We start from the raw sequence: 12,463 nt of genomic DNA on the forward strand, positions 1-12,463 counted from the left end.
GTGGGCTTCTTCCCCCTTTTCTTCTCTGAATCTCTGCATTTTTCTCAGCTGCGCCACCGTCTTCCACAATGGCTCCCTCTAGGTAGCAAAGAAAAGTGGCCTGTGGCAAAATGTGCATGGAAGTCTTTCTGAGAAATCTTTAAAAGACCACCGAGAAAGAAAGAAAGAAAGAAAGAAAGAAAGAAAGAAAGAAAGAAAGAAAGAAAGAAAGAAAGAAAGAAAGAAAGACAGACAGACAGACAGACAAATTGCTAGCTAATCCTATACTTCCAAAGAATCTCTACATTCCTCTTCCTGGGAATGGGTCCAAGACAGACCATCTTGTCACAGCCTGTCAGGGCCTGTCCTTGATATCAGAGTCTTGACTCCAGCCTTGACATACACTTACTGTCTAGGTTAACATATTTATGAATTTTCCTGCAGTATGTGAGTTCCTTCTTGGAGCCAACCAGAATTTAAAGGGGGGGGGGGTTTCCAAAGTTTTCCTCCAAGCTTAGTCTTGACCAATCACTGCAAAAGTCTGGATTAGTCTGCTTGAGGGGAAACCAGTAAGTAATCTGTTAAAGTCACTTGACAGTTTAGCTAAATGGTGAAAACTGAGACTGAGGCTGTTACCACACTAGGTATTCCCAGCGATGTATCAAGAGTTTGGAAATGTTATAAAAAACATCGCTTTAAAAGGGTTTTTGAATGCCACGGCTAAAAAATGGTTGGAAGACGTCTTCACAGCTATAGGGGACAAACAAAGTGCGAACAGTATTTTTTATAACAGTTTCAAACTCTTAGTACATCGGTGGGAATAAATAGAACAGTATTTTTTATAACAGTTTCAAAATCTTAATACATCGCTGGGAATACCTAGTGCGGTAACAGCCTGAGATTCTGTTTCCTTTCCCAGCTCAATAGATCAATATAAACCTGTCCCTCCCTTTCTGGGATGTAATTTAGGATCTAATTGCCTCATTCTCGCAGATAAGGCTGAGAGAGCACATTTACCTTTCATAATAGAGGGCACATAGAAAAGGGACTCTGCTGAAGATCTTAACAGTTGGGCAGATTCCTATGGGATCAAGTGGTCCTTAGGATAACCCTGGTATCAGACCATTTAGGGCTTTTAAATGTAAGAACCAGTAATTTAAATTGTGTTTAGAAAATTCATTGTTGGTAAGGTGCATTTTCAATAGATTTACATGTTTGTAGGTCTATTTTCTGTTGTTTCCAGCATTCTTTTGTTACCATTAGCACATGATTAATATTCGTCAGTAAATGTATAAGCTTCAGAAATTGCCAAAAAATCTTTTAACCAAGTTCCAGGAATTCGATTATCCATATCTCAGCCTTCATATTGTTTAAACCATATTGCTTGGCATTTTGATCATGCCTACTGGTTCACTGCAGCTACATTAAAGTGTTCCTTTCATAGTATGAATTTAACTATTTGATTCAAACTTCTGACGACTGGGATCAGCTAGCTACACATTGATACCACTGTTGCCATGCAAGGAGCAATGATTAAATGAAGACATTTATTTAAAAACAACATTTACAGAGGTCTCTTCATTGGGCAATGAGAACAGTAGAAAATGATATGACCATATCAATAAAAAGTTGTAACTAAAGACGGGATATAGTTCTATGACAACTGGAACCCAGGTTGTAATTATGGCTTCCAACTAATTAGAGTAGAAGCACTTCCAGGCACTGAGCTCTTGGTTTCTTGCAGGTTCTGGGCACTGTTCTATAATATATATAATATGTCCTGTGTCATCCTTGGCCCTGCTGTGTTGACTACAATGTGTAGGGGCCTCCAACAGTTAAGGAAAACCAGTATCACTATCCCCTCACAAGTGGGAGGCCTCAGGCCAAATGAAAGCACAGTGTGACCTAGAAGAGTTCCTTCAGGTTGTTCTAGGCTTTCTTTAGTATTCCAAAGTTAAAGCAATATTTCCATTCTCCTGGTGTATCTTGGAGTCCCTGGACTCATTTTATCCTCCACCAAAACTATTCATAGGAGAACCCAATGTTTTTTTGCTCAACACTAGTTATGACACAAATGCAGGACTGTTTTACTGTGGCACCTTTGTTTTTATGAATTTCTGAGGCAATTTCTGTGTTTATGAATTTCTGAGGCAATTGCAAACAACGGAGATTATGCTGTTCAAGAACATGACGTAAAGCATACAGGTATTCAAAAGGTAGAATTTCTGATTTTGGTCTCTACATTTTGATCATGAACCTTTCGCCAAAAAATTAGCAATTTATTATCCTTGTTCATTTCCCTTTTGGTTTTTCTGCCTGTCAATATGCTTCTGGCCTCCTGGTTTTTCTTCTGCACTCCCTTTGCTAATTAAGCCTGCAGTCACAGATACAAATTCCAAAATTTATTAGTACAGTCAATCAGACCAGTAAACAGACACAGATCTGAGGACACCTTCTGCATTTCACTAAATGTTAAGCTTTCTAGTTCTTACATTTCTTTTTACATTGCTTTTGTCCCTTTCTCTCTCTGTTTCATATAGACACATGAAGCTTCTTTATGCTGGGCTGGCATGGAGCTGGGGGAAGGAGCGCCTGGGGCAGTGGGGAGGAAGGGGTGTGGCACACACACATACGTGCACTGGATCTAGGCGTGTGTGGCCCCTGGGGTGGAGAAATGTGCCAGGCAGGGCATGCGGCGGCCACACCCGCAGAAAGAAAAATGGGAGAGCTGCGGCCAGTATGAGCTGAGGACAGGCAGGTGGCATGCGTACCAGCTGGGCAGCGGACGGGCAGCTGTGCCCATCCGATGGTGGCACTCCTTCTCCCCATGCTTCCTATGCTTGCACTGGCATCCTCCCTCTCCTTGTGCCCGGGGCAAGTGCCCCCACTAGACCACCCTTAGGTTATGGACCTGCCAAAGGTGCCACTCTGTTGGTTAGGGATACCTGCCTCCAGGTGGGACCTGGGGATCCCCTGGAATTACAGCTCACCTCCAGTCTAGAGATATCAGTTTCCTTGCAGAAAATGGATGTTTTGGAGGATGGTCCAATGGCATTATAACCAGCTGAGGTCCCTGTCCTCCCCAGGCTCCATTCCCAAATCTCCAGAAGTTTCCCTATCTGGATCTGGCAACCCAACTCCTCCATCCCCTGCCAGTGGGCGGGGGGAACTGGCAATCCTACTGCTGGTAGAATGATACTTCCGGTGGGGAGGGTGATTTCCTCCCTCCTAGAGTAGAACCTGACCTCCCCACACACAGTGTGTGCACTATTGACCACAGGAGCACAATTTCAGGTGGCTCAGTGGGCTGCAAGCAGAAAGAGAAGGTAGACAAGCCCTCTCTGCCAGCTTCATTGTGTTGGCCTTGCAGTGGATGAGCTTTCCCAGCACCTGCTATCTGAGGGCCTTTAAGTGGAGAACAGTAGAGGTTGGGACCTTGAGCTTGGAACCTGTTCCACCTATTCTATGTGCTCTCCCACTGAGCTAAGCCAATCTGCTAGTTCTGTTAAGCCCCTTTTCTCTCAGCTTGCTTCTTACTAGATCATCTGTTATCAGTTCTTTTAATTTCTTTTCCATTCTCAGCTTTATGAAGCTGGCTCTTTCCTATCCATTCAATTTCCTAAAAAATGCCTGAATCCTCAAAACTACTTCTTTCACAAGGCCTTTTCCATTACAGCCATATCAGGACATACTTAGGGCCAAACTAAACAAACCATATCTGATATTCTGCAAAAAGTGGAAAATGTTCTCCCAGGGCATTATGGCTCAGGAAAACAGCAAGGGAGGAAGCCATGAACCATTCCACACACACGCAATCCCTGTGTTGCGGTTCTGAGCCAAATAGGGTCCTTGAATGGTTGTGTAGTTTGGCCCTAGAGCTAAACAATTAGCAGTAGTCATGATTTACAAGAGGCCGGTCCTCTTGGATACCTTTTCTTTGTAATTTTGTTTTCTTTATGCAATGTGAATGCTTTTCAAAGTGGTTACCCACTTGTGAGATGCCCCAGGAATGTGATCCCAGTCTTCAAATAGTACATATTCATAAGTGGCACTGATATTTTTATTTTGAAAATAGCATACGATTTGTGCCAAGGACACATCTGACAACTGCCTTGTTCCTACTTCTTTATGAGCTTGGTAAGGGTTAAGTGTGTGCTCTTGACTCTTCTTCAGCACAACACTTCCAGGGAAAGCCTAAAGCAGATTAAAATGTGTCAGAAACTTCAAAGCAGAACACTTCTTTCAAAGATATTTCCATGTACCACAAAAAAAAAAAATCAAGCACTGCAAGCAAATGTTGACTGCACAACAGAGATGCAATCTGATGAACAGCCTCCCAATGTTCAAGGCCAGAATTGTGAAAAACTATACCATCAGCACTTTCATCCATTGGATCACCACCTATCTCATTTTATTGCAACTTCTTCAGCTTATCAATGATACAAAGGTTTCTTACCACTTATAGGAGATGCCACACGTTCTGCCGGTGAAGGGTCACTTTCATTTTCCTTTGTAACACTGGGGATGTTTTCTTTTTCAAGCAATCTATCCACCATCGCAATAATGCAGTTTAAGCTCTTTTCGACATTGGTCCATACCCTGTCCTGAAAAAAAAAAGCAGCAGCTACATCACTGCTAGGGAGGGGCCGTGGCTCAGTGGTAGAGCATCAGCTTGGCATGCAGAAGGTCCCAGGTTCAATCCCCGACATCTCCAGTTAAAGGGACCAGGCAGGTAGGTGATGTGAAAGACCTCTGCCTGAGACCCTGGAGAGCTGCTGCGGTCTGAGTAGACAATACTGACTTTGATGGACCAAGGGTCTGATTCAGTATAAGGCAGCTTCATGTGTTCATGTGTTCACTACTCAGTATTTGACGATGCATTAAAAAGCATATGGCTTAATCATCAGACACCCAGCATTGAATTATTGGAGCTGGGCTGGGAGGAAAAAATACTGAAAGTATTGAAGCACAGTGTGGAGATAGGGGTGTGTGAGTGTGGGTTAGCTCATCTTGTCTACATTTTGTGCTTGAGAATCCTGAGAAAAGAAGAAAAGGTTCACTCACAGGCCAGTTTACACCTTTGCAAGTGAAAATTTTAACTACCTATAGAATGGGAAATCCTTTTTCCTATCTCCCTGAAATTGGAAGGGAGAATCATTGGGTACAGGGGACAGCCTCTGAGATTATGTAATTTAACATTATACAATCTAAACCAGCCAGCCAAAAATACTTTGAATGGAAAGGGAAGGAGTTGTGGCTCAGTGGTAGAGCAACTGCCTGGTACACAGAAGGTCCCAGGTTCAATCCCCAGCATCACCAGTGGAAAGGATCAGGTAGTGTAATGCCTGAAATCATTATTCGCTATGGGAAATGTATTAGAAATGTATTCTTTGATTGAAATATATTCTTTGTAATCAATAAAATATAATCTGCACTTATGACTATGCCAGACTCAGCATATAAGAGTTGGCATCTATGATTAAAGTCACACCAAGCACATATATGTTAAAGGCCTTGAGTATAAGAGGCCCAGCTTTGCTTGTTAGAAGTTAAGTAAAGAATCCATAGAAGGCCCCAGTATGCTCTCATAAGCTGCCCCCCCTTCCCTCATCGGGCCAGCTAGGAAAACTCCCTTAGTTAGCCTTGGCAGATGCCAAGGTCCAAGATAAGAACTTCAGTAGCTTATGATCAAACAGAGAAGCACCTGACACTGGTGGGTCTTCTCTGCTCATTAGAGAGCATTAGATCACCACTTTCTCTGCAACGCCTTCAATTCTGTTATAGGCTATTCTAATTTAGGGGTCCCAAGTATTGGGCAGTTGGGTCTTGCGTGTGTATTACGCCTCTGTAACCACCCATTATCGAAGTCTATATTCATGCTTGCAACTAGGGCTGTCAATTCGGTTCGGTCCGAACTGAAAATCAACCGAATTTCCCCTGATTCGGTGATTTTCAGTTCGGACGGATCCGAACTCAAATCTGGCGGGCAACCGGGGGGCCTGAATTCAGCGAGTTCGGGAGTTCGCGAATAAATTCGGCCAATTCAGCCCCCCCTTCAGGGGAGCCCGCTGAAAGGCGCGGGCTGCCCTTTAAACTCATCTGCGCCTCCCAGCTGGGAGGCTCAGATCAGTTTAAAGGGCAGCCCGCCTCCCTTCAGCGGGCTCCCCTGAAGGGAGGCGGGCTGTCATTTAAACTCATCTGCACCTCCCGGCCGGGAGGCACAGATGAGTTTAAATGACAGCCCGCCCCCCTTCAGGGGAGCCCGCTGAAGGGAGGCGGGCTGTCATTTAAACTCATCTGCGCCTCCCGGCCGGGAGGCTCAGATGAGTTTAAAGGGCAGCCCGCCCCCCTTCAGCGGAGCCCCGCTGAAGGGGGGCGGGCTGCCCTTTAAACTGATCTGCGCCTCCCAGCTGGGAGGCTCAGATCAGTTTAAAGGGCCCCCGCGCGCCTTCAGGGAATCCCTGAAGGCGCGCTTCGGCCGAATTTTCCCCCGAACTCTGGATCCCCCCGAATTACCGGGGATCCGAAGCGGGGGAGTTCGGACTTCGGCACGTACCGACCCCACAAGGGTCAAATTCGGCCGAATCCGAACTGTACCGAATTTTTTTTTTTTTGACAGCCCTACTTGCAACCCTTTGATGTGGGTGTGAATTGCCTGCACTTCAGGCAGTTTTCACCAGGCTTTTTGTGTATTGGCCAATAAACAAATTGCTTTGAATCTTCAACTTCCTACTGTTTTGTTGTGATTGAATATTGATACAATAAGACAGGCTTATCAGTAGTAGGTGATGTGAAAGACCTCTGGAGAGCCACTGCCATTCTGAGTAGACAATACTGACCTTGATGGAACAAAGGTCTGATTCAGTATTAGATAACTTTATGTGTGTTCATGTATGTATGTGTGTGCATGGGTCATCTAAGTATACTACTTAGTTTTAAAGAAAGATAATAACTACACTATACGAGAGCAACTACAAAATCATAATATGTTGGCACAAGTGAAAACTTATGGCCTGAACTGTTCATGCCTGTCCTCGTTGAACTTTAGGACTCAGAAGATTATTACAGTGATAATGAACATTTAAAATATGTTGTATAAAATATGTTAGCAGTTGTGAAATGATAATACAACATTTGTATTTAAAAACATGTACATTGGACAGTTGCGGAACTCACAAACTAAAAGAAGTTTCTTTGCAGTAACACAAAAGTTACCTATTATCCAGTTACATTGGATACAAATCACATAAAACAGGTATCCATTCTCATGTGCCATCAAAATTAATTTCTTTGTGCTATAGTTCCTTGGAAAGGAAAAAAAAGCTACAATTGTCTAATATACTTTATGTGACTATCTGGATCAGGTAAAACATCATACTCCAGCTGGACTATCGGATCAGACGCAAGGTGCTGGTTTTGACCTTTAAAGCCTCACACGGTCTGGGACTTTGGTATCTGCAGGATTGCCTCTCCTGGTACGCCTCCCAGAGAACATTACATTCATCAAACAACAATCTGCTGGTGGTCCCTTGGGAAGTGTGTGTGTGTGTGGCGGGGGTGGGGGTTCTGGTTGCTTGTAGGCCCTACTTTAGCTTTGTGGTATTTGGTGTGCCATCTCATTTGGATTTATTCATATTTTATATTATGGATGTTCGGATCATGTTTATGGGGCTATTTTGAATGTTTTAATTTAATTGCAGTTTTATGAATTATTTGTTATATTTGTGAGCTGCCCCTGAGCACAGCTTTGCTGGGGATAGTGGAATATAAGAGTAATAAAATAAACAGTAAAATAAATATGCAGTAAGCCCTATAAAATATGGAAAAAATGACTTTTTCCTTGATTTATGTCTTATATCATGAAAATGGTAATGGATAGAGATATTATTAGTATACGTTATTTGCAGGGGAATTTATTAGCTTTCCAACAGTGCTTTAAAATAGGTCCCCTGGTTTCACGACTTATAGCTCAAATTACAAAAGGTAGGAGAAATTGGCTTCGGCCCCTTTGATGACGTCATAAGAAAAACTCAAGGTACCAATCAGAATGTCTTATCACATCAAAACATAATACAGAGACATAGTTTTGCCTCCTTACCTGATACTGACATCTGGTCTGGCCCACAGACTAAAGGCTGAAAGTGTTCTCATTGCCCAAATCAATCATTCTGAATTGTATAGCATTTGTATTTTTATGCTAAGCAATTTCCCCACTTATTCCTCCTTCTGTAAATAACTTTGTTATTTTTGCTATTTCTGGATACTGTTTTCAGTGGTTGACGATTCACCTATTTTCCAGGGCATTCGAGAGATATCACAGACTTCCCTAACAGCTTCCAGAATGAACAATAGTCTAATCAATTGTGTATTTCAAGAGAGAAAATAAGAACAAATGTGATTTTAGCTTAAATGTTTTTAAAAGCATGAAGCAATGAAGCAATGAATAATTGATTTGCTGTAGGATCAGAAAGCCAAGATATACATATAACTATTGTCTAAAAAAAACCTGAACTCCCTTTCTCCCTCCAAGAGGCTTCCAAGAGGCACCTGGTTGGCCACTGTGTGAACAGACTGCTGGACATGATGGGCCTTGGTCTGATCCAGCAGGGCCTTTCTTATGTTCTTATGTGACCTTGGGCTAGTCACACACTCTCAGCCCCACCTACCTCACAGGGTGTTTGTTGTGGAGAGGGGAAGGGAAGGTGATTGTAAGCCGGTTTGATTCTCCCTTAAGTGGTAGAGAAAGTCGGCATATAAAAACCAACTCTTCTTCTTCTTTGTGATGTCCCATCCAAGTACTAACCAGGGCTATCCCTGCTTAGCTTCTGATTTATGTGTGTGTGTTAAGTGCCGTCAAGTCGCTTCCAACTCATGGCGACCCTATGAATCAAAGTCTTCCAGAATGTCCTATCTTTGACAGCCTTGCTCAGATCTTGCAAACTGAGGGCTGTGGCTTCCTTTATTGAGTCAATCCATCTCTTGTTAGGTCTTCCTGCTGCCCTCAACTTTTCCTAGCATGACTGACTATTCCAGTGACTCTTGTCCTCTCATAATGTGACCAAAATACAATAGCTTCAATTTACTATTCTATACTGATTTACTATACCTTAATAAGTCCCTGTCCCTTAATAAATCACTTTCTGTGTTCCAGGACTGATTTGGCCTTATTTGATCTTTTATTACTAAAGGCAACAACTAAAACAAGCTTGTGATAAAATACCCTAGTTAAATTTCTATTTAATTTCAAATATGATAGTATAGATCAGAGGTCTCCAACACTGGCACCATGGAGCTCACCAAAATTTTCCTTGGCATCTGCCAATTGTTTTTAGAAAGTGGGTAGGGCCAGGTGGCACCTTTGCCCAGCAAGCCTTCTGATTGACCACTGGAGATTTGATTGGCTGTGCAGATTTTAAAAAATGTTGCTTTAGCAGCAGCATTAACCACAGCACAAAGATCTACACTGTGTGACTGAAGGTAAGCTGCGACATCCATTCGGTGGCTGGTTTTTCCTCCTGTGGAAGTCATTTTGTGGCAGCTGTTTTGTGGCTGGACCCACCATACTATCTCAGAATTCCAAAGCTGCCCTCAGGTTCAAAAAGGTGGAGGACCCCTGCTATAGAGATTTAAATACATGCAGCTGTATGCACTAGAACTGCACTAGAACTAATAAAAGTATACAAACTTTCAAGAATCACAAAGATCTTTTTCTTACCAAAAAACAAAAACCCGCATCTATAAAATAGGAAAAACTTGTACTTGGGTATATGCAAGAAAGATAGCCAGCTGACTGAGATCTGAATTCACATATCTGTTTTATAATTCAGGCCAATTGGATTTTACTCAAAGCAGCCTGCATTTTTACTGTGACAGCTGAAACATTTTGGTTGGTCTAATATTAGGAGGGCTGATTCTTCTCACATATTCATTTTTGTTAGGCAATTAACTTCACTGGAGGTATTCCCAATTTACACTAACTACTGAGATATACTGGGACATGGGCCAAGCTTCACTGTCATATTTTATGCAAGTCTCTGAGGTTTGGAATAGCAACAGTGAGATCCAGCCTCCCCTCACTCTCTCTGCTTTCTGATTCACAAGTGGGAGAGGATCCCCCCCCTGCTTTAAACCATTACATTTTCATGACTGTAAGATTTAAAATAGGATCACCATAAGATGTACTCAGGACGTGTATTTTTTTCTTTTCTAAGGGAAATTGAAATTCAACCTTGGGGCACTCAAGATCCGAATTGTTATTATGGAACTAGGGGTAGCACTGGCAGACATTCAAATTCAACTAAATTATCCCTGCTGCTCTGAAACAAAGGCCTTTCTTCCCCCTGGAGTGACTACACCACCCTTCGTGTTTCTGCTTATCCTACTCCTTGCTCCCATCCAAGGACAATAGAATCAGAAAGCTGAAATGTACCTCAGATTAAATTTAAGCACCCACTTGATGTGGAAAGGTATTTATTTATTTACTTTATTTAGACACCACCTTTCTCCTCAATGGGGACTCAAAGTGGCTTACATTGTTCTCCGCTTTTCCATTTTATCTTCACAACAACCCTGCGAAGTAGATTGAGAGTGTGTGATGGGCCATGGGGCATGGAGTGAAGCTTCTATAGCAGAGTGGGGATTCAAGCCTGAGTCTCCCAGATCCTACTCTGACACTCTAACCACTATACCGCATTTAAGGATAATTACTGCTGAATTGTGTCTTCAACCACAGTGGAACAGTTTTGGCAAACACAATTTTATTATTTTAATATGCTAAGGATGTAGAATTTTTCTCAGTTTATTAAAGATTTTGAAAATACCTCTTTTAAAAAAAAAGAACAAGCAGAGCCTGCCCAATGAGTGCCGTGTTTCCCTGCTTGTTTACTGTTACTCAAACAGCACAGTGATACCAGCCATGTTTAACCAGCTAGAAATATAAAGCAGTGGCTTCCAAGTGGCGCTCTGCCCACTTTTCTCTTGCATTATGTATGGCATGACTTTTTATCCTCCCTGAAGGGAGGTTTTAGAATGATAGAAGCAGTTGGCAAGAGGAAATGGGAGCAGCTATTCAGAGACAATCTGTAACCATCGGTTGAAATACTTTCTTTACAAACGTAGCATTGCATTTGTGCTGCCTATGAATATTACTACGAATTACACTTCTCTCAGCAGCTTAATCTATATTGATCTTAACTGCCTGTCAGTATTTTTTAAAATATATCATTGTGGTTCATAACTCAACTGATAACTCATTGTAATCTTGCCAGGAAAGCCTCACCCTAATCTGGATATGGGATTATTATTCCATCAGAACAGCTCTCTCCTGTGCAGCTTTCTCTGAATGCATTTCTGTTTCTCCTTTTAAAGGCATCTCTCTAGTATTCTGTTCATTGTACCTTACCTATGACATCCAACAGGCACTTGCCTAAGGACTGTCAGTGAAAAATTGCTTGTGGATCTTTGATGTGATACAGCAAGACCATTGGTTGGGAGACCAAAAAGAAATAAATACAAATTTGATGAATGGGAATGTCCTCTAAACTAAATACCAAAATCTGTTACATGCCAAAACTATTAACCAACAAGATTAACCAAATCTGAGCCTGAATAAAGTATCTGGAACATCCTTACTAGTTTTGTGATGATTAGGTAGAAAAAATACATGTTTAGAGTGTTATATACATGTACAAAACTCTAAGATCACTGCTATAAATGAAATTCCAACCAATATGCACATCCTTTAACTTATGATTTTGGATAAAAGAATTTCATAAAGTATTATATTATACTTTCATTATGAAAGTATTATATTATACTTTCAGGGAAGTATTATAAGGTTATTCTACCCAATAGACATGATTTATGGCTGGATCAGATCAAAAGGAGTTACTGGTGGTCACAGATCTTTCCCCATGTTTCCATCAGCCAGAAGTCCTTTCTAACACTGGTTCCTGGAGTCATTGGACGCAAGACCATAATAACAGCATTATAGGCCCCTGGGCAAAGCAGTGCACTGGAGCCCCTACCTACACAACCATTCGCAGGAATAAAAATGTAAATGGTGGATAAAATTAAAGATATATTTATTGGTGCTTCCATAATGAACAAGTCCTTTCTTACATTATACTTCAGTATTTATTCTTAATCCAAACTAGGGTCGCCAACCTCCAGGTACTAGTTGGAGATCTCCTGCTATTACACTTGATCTCCAGACGATAGAGATCAGTTCACCAGGAAAAAATGTTTGCTTTGGCAATTGCACTCTATGGCATTGAAGTCCTTCCCCTCCTCAAACCCCGCCCTCCTCAGGCTCCACCCCAAAAACCTCCCATTGGTGGCGAAGAGAGACCTAGCAACCCTAATCCAAACCCAAATTAACATTAATATTTTTCATTATCTTTAGTAAATATGCAAGTCACAACATACATAGATTAGCATGAGCCCCCTGGGCAACTGCTCAGCAGGCTTCTGTGTTAAGATGGCT

At 41.9% G+C, this 12,463-nt stretch overlaps 1 protein-coding gene across 4 annotated transcripts in view; it reads right to left on the bottom strand.

The window, feature by feature from the left end:
• INPP4B (inositol polyphosphate-4-phosphatase type II B) overlaps positions 1–12,463 on the bottom strand; it is a 258,022-nt gene that overhangs the window by 72,986 nt on the left and 172,573 nt on the right. For all 4 annotated transcript variants that reach the window (XM_056855456.1, XM_056855457.1, XM_056855455.1 and 1 more), the window contains one exon: positions 4,436–4,583. In XM_056855456.1, coding sequence (XP_056711434.1) covers positions 4,436–4,583 — 148 coding nt within the window. The remainder of the gene's footprint in view (positions 1–4,435; positions 4,584–12,463) is intronic.

Source organism: Euleptes europaea, chromosome 9, assembly GCF_029931775.1.
Source record: "Euleptes europaea isolate rEulEur1 chromosome 9, rEulEur1.hap1, whole genome shotgun sequence".
Lineage (NCBI taxonomy): Eukaryota > Metazoa > Chordata > Lepidosauria > Squamata > Sphaerodactylidae > Euleptes > Euleptes europaea.